The sequence below is a fragment of the Canis lupus genome, chromosome 3 (assembly GCF_003254725.2).
Source record: "Canis lupus dingo isolate Sandy chromosome 3, ASM325472v2, whole genome shotgun sequence".
Taxonomy (NCBI): domain Eukaryota; kingdom Metazoa; phylum Chordata; class Mammalia; order Carnivora; family Canidae; genus Canis; species Canis lupus.
The window spans coordinates 52,104,286-52,124,867 of record NC_064245.1 but is presented as its reverse complement, the minus strand read 5'-3'; the positions used below and the strand labels follow the sequence as shown (position 1 = coordinate 52,124,867).

Sequence of the window (20,582 nt, the reverse complement as noted above, 5' to 3'; positions counted from 1 at the left end):
TGTGGTGAAGTAGAATCTCCAGAACTATTTCATCTTGCAGAACTGAAACTCTGCATGCCTTAAAGAGCAGCTCTCCTTTTCCCCTATTCCCCCAGCGCCTGGCAACCACGATTCCACTTTTTCTTCCTATAAATTTGACTACTTTATTTTTTTTTAAAGATTATATTTTAAAGTATCTGCACATCCAACGTGGGCCTCGACCTACAACCCTGAGACGAAGAGTTGTGTGCTCCTCCAACAGAGCCAGCCCGGCGCTCCTCTATGAATTTGACTACTTTAGATATCTCATATGAGGGGAACCATGGGATCAAACATTTTTTGTTCATTTGTGACTCCGTTGTCTTTCGATTGTTGTTTGTTAGATACATATCTCTGTGTGAGGTAGTTTTGACCTAGGTATGCTTTTGGTGAGTACGGAGGCTATGGACAGGCCTCCTGCTTTGCCAAGGCACGTTCTTTCACCTGCAAACTTACACATCCTTTTCACTTGTTAAAACTATACTGTGCTGTGTCTTAGCATGTTTGTGTAGCTCTTCACCTCTGGGCAGTTTGGACTGTTATCAATTTTTCGGAACCATAAATAGTAGTACCATGTGCATCTTTGTACATTACTTTTTTATTTGGGTAATTTCCTTTCAGTGAATTCGCCCAAAGCAGAATACCAGGTTTTGTAGGTCTTTTAGGTCTTGCTACAAGTTTTGTAGTTTTGTAGGTCTTGCTACAAAAAGTCAGACTGTGATTTAGATGCTGAATCAACTTGTAGTACCACCAAGTAGGTGTAAATGTATATTTTCCCATAACCCTATCAGCTTCGATTTTTGCCAATTTAATGGACTTAATTGTTAAGTTTCTGGAAGACAAAATATGTTCTCTGATGGTGTAGAGGCATGATTAAAAAATAAAAGTATACCTGGTTTCTTGTCATTTATATGAACAAAAATCTGAAGCTTTTAAGTGGACTACAAGAAAATCCCCTCCTTCTCTATCGTTCCTTCACCCAGTCAGCTCCTGGTCCCAAGGCCTAGGTCTTTTGTCTTTTTCCACAGTGATTCTAGTCAGTGATTCTCTTATAAGTTTCACATTAGCCTCATCTGGGGAGCTTTTAAAAAATACTCATTCCTGGGCTCCACAGGGATTGAGATTTATTTGCTTTGGAATGCATCCTGGTCATCTGTATTTCCATAAAAATATTCCCAAGTGGCATCGATGTGTAGTGAGGGTTTCCAGCTAATGCTCACTGCAGTTACTGCTCAATAAATGCTTGTTGAGTGACTTCATGATTGAATGTGACCTAACTGAGTAACTGTGCCTTTGTGCCAGGCAACTGGTGAGGATGAACAGGACCTTTTATTCTGCAAGTGGCATTAACCAGCAGGGACACAATGCTCCTACACCTCTCCGTCATCTGAGACAGATTTCTGAGAGTTGTATTCCTTTTTTATTGAGATGTAATTCACACAACATAAAATCTGTCCTTTTAGAATGCGAAGTTCTGTGGTTTTTAGTAATACTCACAAAGTTATACAATCACTATCACTATTAAATTTCAGGATGGTCCCATCACCCTTAGAAGAAGTCTGGCTCCCATGAGCTATAACTTCTCATTCTGCCCTCACCCCAGCCCCTGGCAGCCACTCATCAACTTACTGTCTTTATAGATTTGCCTAGAACATTTTTTTTAAAGATCTTATTTATTTACTCATGAGAGACACAGAGAGAGGGGCAGAGACATAGGCAGACAGAGAAGCAGGCTCCCTGCAAGGAGCCTGATGCGGGACTCGATCCCTGGACCCTGGGATCACGCCCTGAGCCAAAGGCAGATGCAACTGCTGAGCCACCCCGATGTCCCTGCCTAGGACATTTCATATAAGTGGAACCATGGCCTTTTGTGTCTGGCTTCTTTCACTGAGCATCATGTTTTCAAGGTTCAGCAATGTTGCAGCAAATATTAGTACTTCATTTATTTTTATGGCTGAATAATAGTCCACTACATGGATATACTGCTTGGTTTATCCATCCATCAGCTAATGGACATTTGGGTGGTTCCCAGTTGGGAGCTATTCATGCTGTTATGAGCATTCATGTGTCAGGTTTTGTATAAACATATGTTTTCAGTTTTCTTGGGCATATATCTAGGAATAGAATTGTTGGGTCATATGATAACTCTCTGCTTAACCTTTTGAGGAACTGCCAAACTGGTTTTCAGTGTCTGCACCATTTTAAAATCCCATCGTAATGTGTGAAGGTTCCAATTTCTCTATATCCTAACACTTGTTATGATTTTTTTTTATTATAGTCACCCTAGTGGGTGTGTGAAGTGGTAGCTCATATGGTTTTGATTCTGATTTTCATTTTCCTGATGACTACTAATGTTAAACATCTTTTTGTGGGCTTATTGGCTGTTAGTATATCTTCTTTGGAGAAATATCTATTCAAATTCTTTGCCCATTTTAAAATTGGGTTGTCCTTTGCTGTTATGAGCTATTAATATTCTAATATTCTTGATGTTAGACCCTTATTGGACATGTGATTTGCAAATATTGCTTCTCATTTTGTGGATTGTCGTCTTGCCTTTTTGATAGTGTCCTTGGACATGTAAAAGTTTTAAATTTTGCAGTTCAATTAATCTATTCTTTCCTTTGGTTGTTAGTGTGTTTGGCGTCATGTCTAAGAAACTTTTGCCTAATACAGAGTCATGATGATTTACATCTGCTCTCTTTCAAGAGGTTTAATAGTTTGAGTTCTTATATTTAGGTCGTTGACCTATTTGGAGTTAATTTTTATATAAAGTGTGATTTGGGAGTCCAACTTTATTCTTTTGTGGTTCTTCAGTCTTTCTTGCACAATTTGTTGAAAAAAATTGCTCTTTTCCAAATGACTTGTCTTGGCACTTTTGTTGAAAATCAATTGACATAGATGTATGGATTTACTTTTGTATTCTTAATTCTATTCCATTGATTTATATATCTATCTTTATCCCAGTACCACACAGTCTTGATTACTGTAGCTCTGTACTCTGTTTTGAAATTGGGAAGTTTAATTCTTCCAACTTTTTTTTTTTCCTACAGTATTGCTTTAGCTATTCTGGGTTCCATCCATTTCCTTATTAGTTATTCTAGGATCAGTTTGTGAATTTCCGCAAAAGGACAGCTAAAAATTTTATGGGGATCATGTTGAACTTGTATATCAATTTGGGGAGAGATTGTCATCTTAACAAGAGAAGTCTTCCAACCGATGAACAAGGATGACTTTCCATTTATTTAGGTCTTTAATTTCTTTCAGTGATGTTTTGTAGTGTTCAGTATATAAGTCTTGCGTGTTAAATTTATGCCTAAGTATTTTATTCTTTTTATGATCTTATAAATTATTTTTAAAAACTTACTAAGAAATTATTTTCTTAAAAAAGAAACTGTTTCCTTAATTACATTTTTGTATATTAAATTCTAGTGTAAGAAATACAAATGCTTTTTGTATATTAATCTTGCGACCTTACTGAACTTGTTTATTAGCTTTAATAGGTGTGTGTGTGTGTGTGTGTGTGTGTGTGCGTGTGTATTCTCTGGGGTTTTCTATATATAAGATCGTGTCATTTGTGAATAAAGATTAAGATAGTGTTACTTCTTTCTTTCCAGCCTGGCTAGAACCTCCACAGCGGTGTTGAATAGAAGGGGTGAGGGCAGACATCCATGTCTTATTTCTGATCTTAGGGGAAACATTTAGCCTTTCATCGTTAAGTATGATATTAGTTGTGGGTTTTTCATAGATACTCTATTAGGTGAGGAAGCTCCCTCTTATTCCAAGTTTGTTGATGAAGGGGTGATGGATTTTATCAAACGGTTTTTCTGTGGCTATTGGCTTGATCATCTGTGGAATTTTTTCCCTTTCGAACGGCTTTTTTTTTTTTTTTAAGATTTTATTTATTCATGAGAGACATACAGAGAGAGGCAGAGACATAGTCAGAAGGAGAAGCAGGTTTCCTGTGGGGAGCCTGATGCAGGACTCCATCCTGGGACCCCCCTCCCCCTCTTTCTGAACAGTTTTAAGAGCCTCCTGCCAGTAGTTAAGTCTGGCTCCAGTCTTAACCTAGTACTCAAAATAGACGGGAGGGGAGGTGTCTCATTTGTTTTTGTTTTTTCTTTTTTGGCTAATCTGACTGCAATACTATTATTAAAATTATTCATTTGTAAATGAGTAATGTTTCCTTATGATACAAAAGAGTCATTTAGATGAAGGTCAATGTGACCAGCAAACCTCTCCCTGTCCAGGCCCCCTGGTCTCCCTCCCCTTAGGCAACCACCATGCTCATTTCCTGGGAGACTGTGTGTAGCTGCTTTCCCCGCTACACGGGCAGAGGTGAATAGTTTGCCCTGGAGACCGTATATAGCCTGCTTATCCTAAGATATTTTTCTATCTGACCCTTTATAGCAAAAGTTTGCCAATTCCCTTTTTAGTTTATCATTTCAAAGATATGCTATGATATGCTAGGACATCTCTGTATGTATGTCATTTTACACAGTGAATTTGGACGGCAGGAATCCTGTGAGCGGGATTGCTAGGTCTTAGGGCCTCGGCATTGGTCACTTGGATAGGTATTACCAAGTAGCTCTCTCTAGAAAGTGAACCAATTTATACTCCCCCCAACAATGGCATGCTCTGGCCTGCTCCCGCAGCCTCCCATTAACAAGTGTGCTAATAATTCGACAGTTGCCAATCTGATAGGTGAAACCCGGCCCTCGCTGTACTTTTAATTTGCATTTTTCCCCTGACGGCTGAGGGCGAAGCATCTTTTCTGAAGTCTGAAAAAAAACCCCACAAACAACAAAAAACAAACCCGAAACACCAAGCGGCTCCCCCCTCCCCCCGCCCCCCGAGCCCAAGCCTGTCGGGTCGGCTCAGGACCGGGCGCCCGGGCCCCAGCACCCCGCTGGCCGAGGGGCGTGGCCCGGGGCGGGCGGCGGGCGGTGGACCCCTGGGCGCCCCCTCTCCCCCCGCGGGCCGCGGAGCCCCGCCCCGGGGCCGCCTCCCGAGGGCCGGGGCGGAGCGCGCGGGCGGGGGCGGGGGCGGGGGCGGTGCCGCGCTGCCTGATTTATCCCGGTGCAGGAGCCGAGGGAGAGCCCCGCGCGCACGGCCCGAGCGCCCGCTCCGCACGGCATGCTCGGCCCCCGCCTGCTGGCCGCGCTCTGCGGCGCGCTGCTCTGCGCCTCGGGACTCCGCGCCGCCTCGGGTGAGTCGACCGCGCCGCCCCGCGGCCCTCGCCCCTCCTCCGCGCGCCGCTGGAAGCTCGCCGCCGCGCCTCCCTCCACCTCCACTGTTGACCAACTCGAGCCGAGAGCCCCGCGGTGCGGAGGGGCCGCTTCTCCCGCCGCCCCCGGTCGGGCGCGGGGATGCGCTCGGCCCCTCCCGCGCTCCCTGCGCCCGGGCGGCCCGGCCAGCGCTGGAGGGAGGCGGGGACTCGGGCGGCGGGGGACGGCCCCGCGGCCCCCCGGGAGGCGGCTTACACTTAACAAAGGAATCTGCTGTGTCGGGCCTCTCTTTTCCCATCTGTAAAATGAGGCTGTGCCCGCCTCTCGCGCGTCTTCCACCTGGAAGTTTCTAAGGACTCCTGTACTGAGAAGTCCCGTCCGGCCAGCTTTCTCCGCAGCTCTCCCAAGCTCTGGCGGCTGCTGTGCTCATTCTGAGTTTTGCATCCCCGAGTGTAGGTGCCTGCGGGGATAAGCCAGGGCCGGGGTGGCCGAGGAAGGGCGGCCTCCAGATGGGCTCCAGGAGGGGGACCCAGAGCCTGTGGAGGGACTTGGAGAGGGCTGCCTCCTTGGGCTGCTGGCTTCCGCCCCCCCCCCCCCCGCCCCCCGCGGCCTTGGCCTGCTGCTGTATCTTCCTCGCTCCTCCTCCCCCGCCTCGGAGGCCTCCCGCGCACAGCTGGGCCTCCGGCAGGCGGGTCCCAGGGATGCCCCATTTCTTCCCCGTGGGGCCCACGCGGTTGCCTCCAGGGCTGGGAAGAGGTGCCCGTGGTTGGTGCACTGCAGGCACCCCCTTTATCGCTTTCTCAAAGAAAGCGGTGTGTGTGTGTGGGGGGGGCCAAGGTGAGCCCTGGTGCTGCCCTCCTGGGACAGTGTCACCCCTAGGCCTGGAGCCAGACCTTAGGACCTCCAAGCTCCCGCACCCTTGGGGACTCCCGGCAGGTGACTGTCCAGCGACCCAGAGAGGCAGCTGGGTCTCCGGAGTCCCTTTCCACTCCTCTCTGTCCCCACAACTTGTTCCTGGGGAAATCTCCCAAAAGGCAGGACACTGAGGCCCTGAAGGTGGTTTTGTAGAAGGAGATCTGGCTTTTTCAGGAAAGGGGAAGCACCATGGCTGCGGTGCGCAGGTGAGTCAGCCTGAGACCTGTGGGGTGGGGGCTACCTTTCACTTTCCTTTTTCCCCAGTGGACTGCTTAGCCCTAGAGCAGAATGGAGAGAGGGTTGCGGTTGGTTGGGGATAAGAGGAGTTGGATTTTGTTGGGATGGGATCCCAGGACTCTGGCCATTCCCAAGAGTCTGTCTGTGGCAGTGCCCACAGTCTGCCAGGTCAGGGGAGGGGATTAACCTGCTATTTAAAGCCAATGACTAATAGCTCATTGGGAGCCGCCTTAAGCTCCCAGGCGTGGCCCAGGCGGAGCTCTGAGGGCTCCAGCGCTCATTAACGGTGTGTTCCCTGCTCCCTCTGTCTCCTCCCGAGCTGGGCCCGGCACTCTGGGGCTTTGGGATTTCAGGAACTGCTCCCCCTATCCCCACCTCCAGCCTGGGATGACATGACTCTGTGCAGGGGAGGAAAAGCAGTTTCTTGTGTCTTACCCCAAATGATGGGCTAAGCCCTTCTGAGGTGCTGAGGTCAGTTAGCAGAAGCCCCTCCCACCTGGGGGACTTGGTGTGCTACACTCAGGGCTCACAGCTGTCACCCAGGGCTGCAGCTTGAAGCAGTGTGGTCCTCTGCGGCCCTCCTCTGACCTCTGCAGTGCTTCACAAGTCTGCTTTCCTCCTCACCGCTTCACCTGACTTTCCTCTCTCACCAGGAGGCCCGTGGCAGCTTCTCACCGCCCCACTCCTGTCCCATCCCTCCTGGGCTCTGGAGGGATCTTAGCTGTAGCCCCGGGACACCTCCCTGCCCCAGGGGAGCCCATCCACAACTCTGCAGATGGCCTTTTCTCCATATTCTCCATCCCGGAACGGGAAATCCCTTCCCCACTCCTACCACACAATTGACAATCTTTGATTTTTTTTTTTCTCCCTGGTGGACATTGGTGGGCAGCTGAAGGAAGGTTAAGAGCTCCTGGTTTACAGGGCAGAAAGTCTGAGCTCGTCGTCATTCCTTCCTAAGGTCCCTGCGGGTCTGGCCCCTACCTACCTTTTCCTCTGTTTTCCTGTTCGTCAGCTTACCAAGCCCCCGAGCTCTTGCTTTTCTGTAGAACATTATTTCCCTGCTCCCCATTCTGGTACAGTCCATCTCTTAGACCTAGCTCACATGTCCCTTCCTCGAAACTTCCAACTGTGGTGCGAACCATACCTCCAGTGGGCCTTCGTGTGTAGGCTTCTGGCAGAGCTCGGGACACCTCTTCATCATCCAGGGACTGTCCCGCTTTTTCCAATGGCTCTTTAGGCTTGGACCATACCTGGTTTCCCCAGCTCAGTAACCCAGCATGCACATGGTAGCATCTCTCCCGGCTCCCAGTCTTTACTGAATGAATGATTTGCTATTCTTGAGTCGGAGCTGGTGACATTGCAGGTGACTTCTGTGACTCTAGCCAGTGCCTGAATGGTGGGACCTGCTTGTTGGGCCAGGACAACACTCCCTTCTACTGCCTCTGCCCCCAAGGCTTCACAGGCCTGATCTGCAATGAGACTGAGAAAGGTATGTGTCCTGGGCCCTGCCTCCTGCCCCACGACCGGCTCACACTTGCAGCCCTAGTCCCCGGCACTTCTCCCACGGTCAGCCAGCATTTCCCTGGAAACTCCTGTGCTGCTTGGAAAGCTGGGTGCTTTCCTCCTGGGGACTGATTTCACCTCCACATGACCCTCCTTGGTGCCAGGCTGGCCCAGGCTCCCCGCAGGCAGAGGAGAGAGGGAGGAGATGGTGGGGGGAGGTAGGCCCTGGGCTGAGTTTGTGCAGAGGGTCCCCTTGGGCATCTGCTGCCGCCTGGCTCTGGCCCCAGCTCCTCCCTGATCCCTGGCCCCCCTCACCTGCCTCTCCATCCCTAGGCCCTTGTTTTCCCAATCCCTGCCACAATGATGCCGAATGCCAGGTGATCGATGACCTGCACAGAGGGGACGTCTTCACCCAGTATGTCTGCCAGTGTCCTCATGGCTACATAGGCACTCACTGTGAGATCAGTGAGTATCCGGGGGTGCTGCTCTTCTCAGGGAGGTCCTGAGCAGCCCAGGCAACGGGCTGGCCTCCTTCTCTGCAGCAGGGGCTAGTCAATTGAGGCTAAGACAGAGCCTCAGTTAGTGCTGCTGTCCTGGATTAATTCCTGCTTGGCCTCTGTCCTCAGACAGTGGGCCAGGCCTGATGTCGCAGCAGGGAGGCGAAGGGTGGTAGTGACCCCAGAGGTCATGGGAGTATTGCCGCCTGGGTCACCATGAACCAGACACACAGCATCAGGGTTAAGTCTCAAGAGTTTTCTACCAAGAGGGAAAAACAAACACATTCTTAATCTTAGGGCTCAGGAGGTCCATAGGTTAGGCCTGGGACTTGGAGTCTACAGTTCCTGGCCCAGGCTATGGCCTCATCGCAGAGCTCAGGGAGGAGGGAGAGGCCTGGGCAGGCTGGGCCGTCCTCTCACGGTCAGGCGGTCAGAGGCCCAGCGTGTGCAGAGGGGCTGACCCGCCTGCCCTGCTTGGTGATCCACTCAGCCACAGAATGGCCCTGGGTGGGTGCCCAGCCTCGGGTGCTGGCGGTGGCTGTCCACACTGTCCTCCCTTTGGGCCTAGCTGGAGCCTCTCCCACCAAACCAGGACTCCTCCCCGCCTGCTGCAGGAGGGCGAGTCCACATTTTGAAGGGTGTCCAGTTTCTTGCGTCTAGTGGGTCTGACACTGAGCATCTTGTTGGTGGGCGCAGGTGGGTTCCCCTTTAGGCAGCTGTGAGGATGCTGTCTGAGGTCTGCTGATCTGCAGAAGGGAGGGTGCTGGGTGGGTGCTGGAGTCCAGGGGAGGGCAGGCAGGGGGCCTCTGATGGCCTTCACCTCAGAGGAGGTGGCCCCGAGGGCCTGTCCCCTGGGCTCTGGGCTTAGGCCAATGTCGTTTGCGATCCTGGGTGGAGGAATGTGTGTGTGTGTCTGCAGTTGGGGGGTCTCTAAGGCAGACAGCCCTGGGTGGGGCCAGGTGTGCCCACTAATTACCATGCTGGGAGCCAAGGTAACCATGGGTATGCCTGAGTTGGGATTTGCCACCTTGCCTCCTGCTTGGCGGCCTGGGGTTTGTCCCGGGTTGGATATGGCAGCTCCTGGGACAGGAGGCAGGAGGCAGCCACAAAGGCGGGGAGCCCCCAGAGGACCTCTGCAGCCCCTCCTTGTTAGGCGGTGTGTTTCCTTGGAGCCCACAAGGACCCCACAGACCCAAAGGGTGTGGACCTGTGAGGTGTGAGGACCTGATTGCAAATCCCGGCTGAGCCCCTGCCAGTTCTGATCTTGGCTGTGTGGCTACACTCTCCCTGTGAGTGTCCTATCCTGGAGCTCAGCATGAACCTGGGCTGTTACAGCAGGAGTAGATCTGCCTCTGGCTTCTCTGCTGCGGGGGGTCTCTGGGGCATGAGAGGGGCCCAGCCCCCTAGGGCCACATCCCTGGGATAATGGTGAAGGGGACAGCCCCCTTGGCCAGGGGCAGCCCTGCAGATGGCTGGGTTAGGACCAACAGTTGGAAGGGGCAAACAGTCCGAGAGAAAACAGAATGGCATTCATACCACACCCAGAAAAGTCCTGCCAGTGGGATTGTAGAAAAGACTAGGCAAATTTGCTTTTTTTTTTTTCTTTAAGATTTTATTTATCTGAGAGAAAGAGAGAGCAAGAGAGCAAGAGAGCTCCAGCTAAAGTAGCGGGGAGGAGCAGAGGGAGAGGGATAAACAGAAGCAGACTTTCCACTGAGCAGGGAGCCTGCCCTGGGGCTTGGTCCTAGGACTCCAGGATCATGACCTGAGCCGAAGGCAGACGCTTCACTGACTGAGCCTTCTAGGTACCCCATGACTGTCCACCCCTCTCTTCCTCACCATGCACCTTATCTTAGGCCCTGAGAGTCCTTTCGTGGTCTCTGCTCTGGGTCTTCGGCAGAGGCCACACTGTTATTTTATGGTCCTCTGGGGGCCACCTGACGGCCCCTTCTCCCTTTTCCCCTCCCCTCTGCAGCCTGTGCCATGCCGCTGGGCATGGAGACGGGCTCCATTGCCGACTCGCAGATCTCTGCCTCTTCTGTGCACTTGGGCTTCATGGGTTTACAGCGCTGGGCCCCAGAGCTGGCTCGTCTGCACCGCACGGGCATTGTCAATGCTTGGACAGCCAGCAACTATGATAAGAACCCCTGGATCCAGGTATGGAAGGAATGGCTCTGGGATGGGCAGAGTGATGGGAGGGGGGCAAGGTAAGGCCACTCTGCCTGCCCGTGGGGGTTCATCACTGAGGTCCAGGTAGCAGGGTGGGTGGGTTCCCACAGGTGAGGGACCTGTAAGTGGAGGGCAGGCTTGCAGGAGGAAGGCCTTGGGGTGGGTGGGGGAGGGGGAGTGGATCCCAGGCTGTGGAGGGGTTGTTTGCACTGGACGAAGCCTCTGGGGTCCTTGTCCCACTTTTTGTGCCTGCCTGAGCACTAGGCCCAAACCTCTGAGACACCCTGATGAGAAATACCCCTTTCTCTGTCCTACTTGGGTCATTCCCTTTCTGGGTGAGGGGTAGGGTGGAGGGAGTGTAAGAACCTAGGGAATAAGGGTACTGCCCTCCCTGTCTGTGGTTTAGGTAAACCTGATGCGGAAGATGCGTGTGACAGGTGTGGTGACACAGGGTGCCAGCCGTGCAGGCAGTGCTGAGTACCTGAAGACTTTCAAGGTGGCCTATAGCGTCAATGGACGCAAGTTCCAGTTTATCCAGGATGCAGAGGGGACAGGAGACAAGGTGAGGACTCTAAAGAGGCACTGGGGCTACACCCTCTGGGGCCCCAGTAAGGGCTCCCGATGGAGTGAGGGTATGCTGAATGATGAGCCATGTGGTAGGTTGTCAGTTGCCTCTTGGATCCCACAAATAGGGAATCCCACATTATGCCCATGTTCTGTGGTTATGAGTGATATCTCCTACTTTATAGAGGAGAATAGTGAGACTCAGAAGGTTCAGTGACCTGTTGAGGGTGGCTGTAGTGCTGGAGGTGGGATCCATTCTGAGCCTTCAGGGCTACCATGTACAGTTGTGCAGGTTATATACTGCTCATAGATGTCACTACTAAGCAAGTGTCGTTCACAATGGCAGGCATCATGGGTTTGTGTACTTCTGTCATTTGGGAAATTATTATAATAAAATGTCTTGAGAAAGGAGTGAAAATTTTCCTAATTTGCAGAGGGCACCCTATAGATGATAGGTGGTCCTGTGTGGAAGACAGGGGTTTATTATGTCTAGGCCCCATGATGACCAAGAAAGGTGTGAGAAGGGGAATCTGTGTTGAGGGGTGTGAGTGGCCAGAGGAAGAACTGACCCCCTGCTGGCCTGGCTGAGCCCTGCCTCTGCTTCTCAGGCCTGAAGAGGGAGGTCAGGCCACCCCAGGAAGGTGGACTGTCCACACCAACCCATTCCTCCAATCTGCTTTCCTCCTAGATATTTGTTGGTAACATGGACAACAATGGTCTGAAGGTCAACCTGTTTGACTTCCCTCTGGAAGTGCAGTATGTGAGACTGGTGCCCATCATCTGCCACCGGGGCTGTACCCTCCGCTTTGAGCTCCTTGGCTGTGAGTTGAATGGTGAGTACGGGGCTGAGGGCTGTGGTCAATGCTACATAATGGGCTTCCCTGCCCTCGTTTGTCTGAGCTGGGTAGGACAGGAGCAAGGCGGAAGGGAGGGGGAGGGGGGCTGGGCTCATCCTGGAGATGCACAGTGGAGGGATCACCTGGCTCTCAGCATGCTCCCCTCTGTGTTTGCTGTCTGCCAACTGTTGGTATTCGAGGTGGTGAGAGGAGGAAAAAAAAAGAAAAACACATCCCTTCAGCTTCCAAAGAATTTTCTATTATTCTGATTGGTTCCTTGAGCTTCTAGAACTTGTAGCATTCTGGTTTGCAGATGTCAGCTCCCTGAGGGCAGGGAGTTTGTTTTGTTCACGGCTATAGTCCCCCAGTACCTAGAACAGTGCCTGGACTGTAGATGTTCAATAAACATTTAATGAACGAGTGAACGAATACAGAAAGTGAGGCCCTGATAAAAAATTTATCAAAGGCACACAGGCTGGTAGGTATTAAAACTTGATCCCTGGGCTTTTGACACCCACCCACCTACTACTTCCCCTCCACCCTCCTGTACCTCCTGTAACTCATCATTCAAGAGAAATGTGGGGACTTCCTAGAGTCCTAGGGCTGGGCTGGTGCTCTTCTCTTTTCCTTTTTCCTTTCCCCTTTCCTTTCCCCTTTCCTTTCCCCTTTCCTTTCCCCTTTCCTTTCCCTTTTCCTTTCCCTTTCCCTTTCCCTTTCCTTTTCCTTTCCTTTTCCTTTTCCTTTTTTTCCCTTTCCTTTCCTTTCCTTTCCTTTTTCCTTTCCTTTCCTTTCCTTTCCTTTTTCCTTTCCTTTCCTTTCCTTTCCTTTCCTTTCCTTTCCTTTCCTTTCCTTTCCTTTCCTTTCCTTTCCTTTCCTTTCCTTTCCTTTCCTTTCCTTTCCTTTCCTTTCCTTTCCTTTCCTATCTTATCCATTTATTTGAGAGAGCACAAGCAGGGGGAGAGGCAGAGGGAGAAGCAGGCTCCCCACTGAGCAGGGAGCGGGAGGCAGGGTTCCATCCCAGGCCCTGGGGATCACGACCTGAAGGGAAGGCAGATGCCCAACTGACTGGGCCACCCAGGTGCACCAGAGGTGGTGCTTTTCTGCTGCCTTTTCCAGAGAGAGCCCCAATGGAGGGATGGGGCAGGGGGTTGCCAGTAGGGGACAGGTTTCTGATGAGCCAGGAAGAAGTCATCACTAGACAGGTCAGGCTGCCGGTCAGGCTGCGTGTCAGGTCAGGCTGCTGGGGGGGGGGGGGGGGGGGGGGAGGAGGGGTGCAGCGGGAGCCGGGAGTGGGGGGGTGGGAGGAGTGTTGGCTTGAGTAGCTTGTCTCCGCCTAAGCTCTCACAGGGCTGGTTTTTCCCTTTTTGCGGCCATGGCGCCACCTGCTGGCCACTGTTGGAACTGCAGGGCTCGCTAGGCAGCGCTGCAGAGCAGAGAGGTGGCTCTTGCAACCTTTCTTGTCTTACCCTAGACCTGTCCTTTTAAAGTATGAATTTAAGTCCTCGCATTCCCTCTCCCAGGGTCATTGCTTTTTGAGCCTTATTGATTAAATGGAGAGTTAAAGACTGCTTTCTGCTAAAAGGAAATTTAGGCTCTTGGTACAGGGCAGGTCTAGGGGCTGGGCAGCGTTTGGCTATTAAAGTTGTCTGCATGGTCCTATCCTAGCCGGCTCCTTCCTAGGCCAAGAGAGGCCGAGCCTGGCAAGCTGTGGAAGCTGTCCTGTCTGCTTTCCTTGAGGTCTGGATCTCTTCCTTTCCCTAGTCAGCATCCCAGTGGGCTGATGAGAGTATTGGTGTGTGCATGTATGGGCATGTGTGTGTACATGTGTGTACATGTGTGACGCTGAGGTCTAGGTATGAGGACTCTCCCATTGGGATGATGGCTTTCAGTGGAGGCTTGAATGACAGAATGAACCACATGAAGAACTTGGAAAGAGCATTCTAGGCAAGTGTGGAGCTGGCAAGTGCAAAGGCCCTGGGGCACATTGAAGGATAGAAGGCAGGCCGTTGGGGCTGGAGCCTAGAGAGTGAGGAGCAGCTTGCTGGGTGGTAAGGCTGGAGAGGTGGATGGAGCTGGGTGGAGGAGTTGGGCTATGTGATTCAGTTTAAGGATTCAGGTGTTTATCCTCAGAAGAGGGGGCAGCCATTCAGGGGTAGGGGGAGTGCTAGTAGGACATGATTGGAGTGTGTCTAGAAGGGATCCCTTGGGCTGTGTGGGAGAATGAGGGCAAAAGACCATTGTGGGTGAAGGGAGTCTATGGGAAGGTAAGGTGGCTTGGATCAGGGTGTTAGACTCACTGGGTTGGGTGGATTACAGCCCTCAACTCCAAGTGAGCTCTGTGGACCCAGTAATATGAGCACCACCTAGGAGCTTGTAGCAGTGTGGGCTCCAGCCCCCACCAGACTTTGGAAACAGAACCTACTTTTTAACAAAATCCTTGGTTGCTCTATGAGAAGCACTACTCCATGGGGTGCTTCCCAGGGTCACACAGCAAGCAGTAGAGCAGAGTCCTGGCCCTTGGCTCAGGGCCCCTCCCAACTGCATTTCCCCTGGAAGGCTGTCTGACTTCCCCAGGAGGCCCAGAAGTGAGGAGGCACAAGCTGTGGGGAAGCAGTGGATCTGCAGGAGGGTCTACCTTGAGCATATGACGCCAACAGGGCATCCTCTGCAAAGCTGCCCCGGGCCTCCCAGCCCAGTGGCCTTGCTTTGTGGGAGGAGCCTGGGGATTACCTGGTGCATCACCAGCACCAGGAGGTGGTATGATTAGCAGACATCACACCTGGAGGCAGATGTCTTTTGGTAGCAGGAGTGCAAGTGTCTGGGGAGCTGGTGATGTAAAGCACTGTGTACTACAGCCTGCTCCCAGTTGGAGGCATGGCTTCCAGGGCCTGCTTCCCCGACTCCCAAGCTCCCCAAAAGGACGGACCGAGCACAGTGAGGATTCTGTGAGGTGTGAAACACACCCATCGTTCTCTTGGCAGTCTCCTCTTCTCCTGCCGGTCCCTAACTGTTGAGGCCACCTGCAGGTGGGGATGACTAGGGCAGAACAGCTGGGCCAGCTTCCCAGCTGTGTGTGACAGCACCCTACGTGTTCGTGTTCGGTGTTGAGTGTGAAGGCCCCCTGGGGGAAGGGCTCCGAGGGAGGGGCTGCTGGGCAAGGAGACAGGATCCATACTAAGCCCTGGGGGTTCTGACTTGTCTGACTTCTACCTGCTGGAGGGCAGCACTGTTGTCCCGGTCATCACCTGGTCACCACCGCCAGGCAGGCCTCCATGGTTCTGGGAGGGGGCATGGATGGTGGTGATGTCACAGCCTGGTGTGGTGATTGGGAGTTTGTGTGTGTGTGTGTGTGTGACTTGGGCACAAGGCTTAAGGTCTCAGCCTGTTTTCTCACCTGTAGAATGGGGTTACTGATACGGGCTTTGAGGTTTCTTGTGGTAGATTAGATGAGAGAAGTGAGCACTGGATCAGTGGGATGCTTGCATTAGCAAATGTTCCCAACTATGATCACGGGCCTCAGTAGCTGTCCCGTAGGAGTGAGAGAGAAGCGCTGAGTCCAGTGGAGGCACAAGTCCTGCCTGAGTGAGGTAGTCAGGGCAGGCTTCTTGGAGGAGGTCTCTCATGAGTCAGGCCTTGAAGGGGCTTGGAGGAGGTGGTGGCAGGGTCTGGCCTCGTGCAGAGGGGAAAAGTGATGGGTGACCTGGGAAGGGCAAGTCAGGGTGGGGGTGGGAACTGAGGGCAGCTGGCCCCGGCAAGGCATGGTGCCATGCCTGTGCGAGACTAGACGGTGAGGTGGGTGGAGGGACAGCAGAACGGTGGGCAATAAAAGGTGGAAGCGGCTTTTCTCTGTCGAGGATGCTTGGGGCTGGTCAGGGTCCACAGCCCCTCCCCGTGGTCACCTCATGCACACGCTTCTGGGGAGGCTGTGGGTCCTGATCTCCATGACAGACCTCCTTGCTGGCAGGATGTGCCGAACCCCTGGGCATGAAGGACAATACCATCCCTGACAAGCAGATCACAGCATCCAGCATCTACAGGACCTGGGGCCTGAATGCCTTCAGCTGGTATCCCTTCTACGCGCGGCTGGACAAGCAGGGCAAGTTCAATGCCTGGACTGCCCAGACCAATGATGCCTCGGAGTGGCTGCAGGTGGGTCTGGATGCGGGGCTGCGGGGCCCACTCGGCCGGGGTCAGTGGGATGCACGGGGCTGCTGATCTTTGGCCTCCGCCCAGCCTGGGCTTCTGTTCCCCAGGAGGGAGTGTCTCAAGAGCCTGGTTTCTTTTTTCCTCCTACATGCCCCACCTTCTTCTGATTCCCCACCCTCTGCAACTCCAGAGGGGCAGGGTGGGGGGACGCAGGGCTGCTTCCACCAAGACAGGGCCCTGAGCCCCAGGTGAAGGTGCGTGCATGTAACGGTACAGCCATCTCCACCAGCTGCCTGGGGTGACAAGGCTTGGCCCATGGCCAGTAGGGCCGCACACCCCAGGACTTCTCTGCTGGCCTTGGTGTCTGAGACACAAGGGACAGTTCTTGGATTTCATGAAATTGGGGCAACATGACAGTCACACAAAACCAGAATGTCTGCTGATTTCATAGGTGAGGAAACAGCCCTGGCAGCGTGAGGATTTGCTTGGGCCTCACCTCCTGGTTGGCAGCACATCAGGTGTGCAGGCCTGGTGTCTGGGGACTGCCTGTCTAGGAGCAGCTGGCAGGTTCCCCGGATGCTCAGGACTGGGGGCAGGAGGATTTTCTCTGGGCTCCAGGGGAGCCATTCACCTGTGGAGCCGGGTTCTGTGAGGAGCTGGACTCCTGCAGGATTAATGCCAGGCTGTGCAGAGCCCTGCAGGACACCTCAGGAACCCATCCACGGGCTTTCCTTTGCTTGTTCCCATTGTACCGGGGGTGGGGTGGGGGCTGGCTGTGGGTTGGCCAAGGCCCAGGCTCTGATGTCTAGCGTCACTGCAGTGAAGTGTCTAACAGAGTCTGACAAAGCAGGTGTTGTGATTTATGTCCATCTTACGGATGAGGAGGTTGTGCCAGATGAAGTAGCTTTCCCAGTACTAGAAGTTGTGCCCCAGCATGTCTGCCATTTCCCATTTACTGGAGGACGGTCTCAACAAAGAAAGTGAGGTTGCTTTTTTCCTGTAGGTGGACCTGGGCTTCCAGAGGCAAGTGACTGGCATCATTACCCAGGGGGCCCGAGACTTTGGCCACATCCAGTATGTGGCAGCCTACAAGGTAGCCTACAGTAATGACAGCAAGAACTGGACCGAGTACAAGGACCAGGGGGCGATCGAAGGCAAGGTGAGTGTCTGGCTGGCTGACCTCCTGTCACCCCTCCAGGGGTGCCCTTTGAGTCTGGCCCGAGGCTCTGAGGGCAGGGGTGGGGTGGGGGGCTGGCTCTGGGGCCCTCCTGACACCCCCTCTGCCTCCAGATCTTCCCTGGCAACTTGGACAATAATTCGCACAAGAAGAACATGTTTGAGATGCCCTTCCTGGCTCGTTTTGTGCGCATCCTGCCCGTAGCCTGGCACAACCGTATCACCATGCGTGTGGAACTGCTGGGCTGTTAGTGGTAGGCCTGGCCGGAGTGCCCGGAAGGGCCGTGGGGCACCTGCCCCTTATCTGGTCCTCCTAGCCTTCTGTTGGCCTGCTGTCTCCTCCACCCCACCTCCTGATTGTAGGCGACCGGGGGTAGGGGTTTCAGCCACCTCTCCTTCCCTCCTCTTTCCCCTCCCCCCCACGTGGCCCTGGCACCCACCCCTCCTGCCATCCCATTTTCTTAGGCACTGTGGGAGTTGAGGTGGTCCGGGATGGACAGAACAGGGCGAAATAGGGAGCGAGGGTTACCTGCACCTCTCCAGATCCCTGGTCCTAGTCTCCTGTGTTTTCCCTACACTCTCTGCCACACCCTACGTTCCCACGGCCCGGAAGAAGGCCCTGAGGCGCCAGGCTGGAGATAACAGTGTCCTGTCCCTCGGCAGGATGCTGCCACTCCTGCCGCTGCCACCTAGCCTCCAGCACTTCCCCCTTATCTCCCTGGAGGACCTCTCTTGACCCTTGGCCTAAAACGAGACAGGAGGCGGGAGGGGGGGGCAGGCTATGGAGAGAGAGGGGTAGAGGTGGGTGGGCATGGGGGGCACCCTCTGTGCTGGTTTTTTTACCCCAGAGTACACAGGCAGCTTCCAAAATATATTTATATCACCCCCTGGAACTCTTGCTGTGGTTTATTGGTTCATCACTTGCTCCGTCCAGATGGGCTTTGGCCTGGGCTGGCGCCCCCACCCTGGGCCCTCGGTCCTCCCAGAGGCCAGCATTCTTGTTTACCTGCCAGCTGTGGAGAGCTTAACAGCAGGAGAAGGGAGGAGACTCTGAGGAGTCCCACTTCCGAGGCCCGATCTATTGCCCTCAGTTCTCCACTGCCACCTGCCAGACCCACACTGCCCTGGGGCCCGTAGCTCTACCAGGTGAGGGGCCCCGGGGGGACGTGACACAGAGGCTGTCTCCGCGAATGCCTTTGCTGTCTTCCGGCACCAGTTGGACAACTAGTGCCGAGGCTGTTGGTTTTCCCCTTTGGCAATTTCTCTGCATCTGGAGTGGTGGCCTTGGAGAAACTGCTAGAAACTCTGAGAACCTGGGCTGCTTACAGACCTGTGGGAGGCTCCAGGGTGGGAAGGAAGTCATCACGAGGCCTCCTGGCTGAGCACACTGGTTCCTGGGAGGCTACTGGCAGGGCTGCAGGGGGCTGTACCCCTCTGCCCTCACCACCTTACCCCCCATGCAGGGACCATCAGGAAGTAACGGTGGGGGGGGGGGCAGTACAGGCCAGCATCCTGGTGATCTGGGAAGGGTTGCTGGCAAGTAGAGGAGGGACTGACTAGCTGGGAAGGGGGTGTAGGAAGCCACCCTAGTATCCCAGACTGTGGGGTACAAGGTGAATTTTCTGGAACAAACTTTGGGAGCCATGCTGTGATAAACATAGGCAACTCTGGGCAGCAGATCTGGGCCACGTGGCTGCCAAAGTAAGGGTGTGGCTTTGCTGGAACTTCATGAGGAAAATTAGTCTGGAAGTGACTCCTTCCTGAGAGCTGCCTTTGCCAGGGATTCTTAGCTGGGCAAGGACAGAATAAAAGGCCCGGGCTGTGGTCTCTGAGTGAACCAGGGGATTGGGGCTCCCTACCCCTGGGGATCTTTCAGCCCACTCCTTCCTGTATCAGAGATCTCTTCCCTGGAGCTGCATGGATTATGTGTCTGGAGTCAGTTTTTCCAGGTGGTTGCTGACCTCTGCACTCACTTTTGGTAGCATTTTCCATCCACAGCCCTGTTCTGGTCTCTTCTGGGAGCTAGCGGACAGTGGAGAAGCTTCTTTCCTCTATACCTGTGCCTCAGGATGTGCCTCCCCAGTAACAAGCTGCGTCTCTGAGCCTTGCTAGAACCCAAGGAATCCCCTACTTGTATCAGGGGAAGCTGGGAGCCTCACTTGTACTGTCCACCAATCCCTGTTCATGGCATTGAATGTTTGCTCTGGGCCAGTCTCATCAGCTGTAGTCATGAGGTCCCCACCAGGCCCAGGAGCCCTGAGGCTACTCTGGAATGGCCTAAGCCACCCATGCCCTTCTGCTCATCTCTGTAGCCTTGGATGAGTTGGCCACAGCCTTCTGAAAGTGCCCCTCTGGAGAGCCTGGGGCCTTCACTCCTGACCCTCCTCATTCTCCTGGGCAGCCTCCCCTACTTCCACACGCATTCACCATCTCCTCCCCAAATTTGCTTTTTTTGTTCCTAACCATTGTCTGGGGAGCCAGTACTGATATTCCACCTGCCAGCGGAATGGCAGGGGTGGGGGGGGGGGGGGGGTGAGTGGAGTTTCATGCTGGCCAGAGCATGAAACTTGTGTTGCTGCGGCAAAACTGACTTTCTTCCTGCTGTGGTCCCTCCCCCTTCATGTGTGGGTGTCAGCACTGAGACCTGGTGACTCATGTCTCCCAGGAGTCTGGTCTCCTTTCCAATTCTGGTTTATATAGAGTGGGGTCATTAGAAACTTAGGGTCCCAAGCTGGGAAACCAGATCACATCTTGGCTCTAAGTGGCCTTAGGCAATCTACCCTAAATCTCTCTGGGCCTCAATTTCTTCATCTGTAAAATGGAAATAATAGGACCAGCTCCATGGCCTTGTGGAGACTAATGGAGAGGATACCTGGATGCAAAGCCTGGCTCATTAGAGGCCTCAAACATGGTCCACATCATTGTCAGAGAAGCTTGCAAGAGTTTCCTAATTGGTATTTGAGTCTATTTCTCCTCCAATCCATCTCCGTGCAAAGGTCAGACAGGTCTCTGAAGCCTGGCATTCACTTTGGACACAATGTACCTTCTAGTTCACTGCAGCTCCTTGTGCTCTGACATCCTGGATGTCACACACACACACACACACACACACGCATGTATATGCACATGCATGCACTCAGGCTTTTGAAGTGTGTCTAGGAATAGGCTCTGGACTTGACCCCGTGACCTGTGGCCTTTCTCCCTGCCAGGGTTGAAGGACCTCTTGGCTTTTCTGCTGAGGGAAACTGTCCAGCCCAGGACCCCTGTTGGCCAGGCCAGAAACAAAACACCCTGTC

The 20,582-nt window shown here is 53.3% G+C and overlaps 1 protein-coding gene across 2 annotated transcripts; it reads left to right on the top strand.

The window, feature by feature from the left end:
* Window positions 1-5,100: 5,100 nt before the first annotated feature.
* On the top strand, window positions 5,101-18,179 carry MFGE8 (milk fat globule EGF and factor V/VIII domain containing). Of its 2 annotated transcripts, XM_025437441.3 has the most exons (9): window positions 5,101-5,224; window positions 7,759-7,884; window positions 8,232-8,363; window positions 10,371-10,552; window positions 10,971-11,126; window positions 11,817-11,961; window positions 15,929-16,113; window positions 17,114-17,269; window positions 17,401-18,179. In XM_025437441.3, the coding sequence occupies exons 1-9, from the start codon at window positions 5,152-5,154 to the stop codon at window positions 17,536-17,538; spliced, it is 1,293 nt and encodes a 430-aa protein (XP_025293226.1). In that variant the 5' UTR covers window positions 5,101-5,151; the 3' UTR covers window positions 17,539-18,179. The 2 variants fall into 2 exon arrangements, with proteins under 2 accessions (XP_025293226.1, XP_025293230.1); XM_025437445.3 differs by lacking the exon at window positions 8,232-8,363.
* Window positions 18,180-20,582: the final 2,403 nt, after the last annotated feature.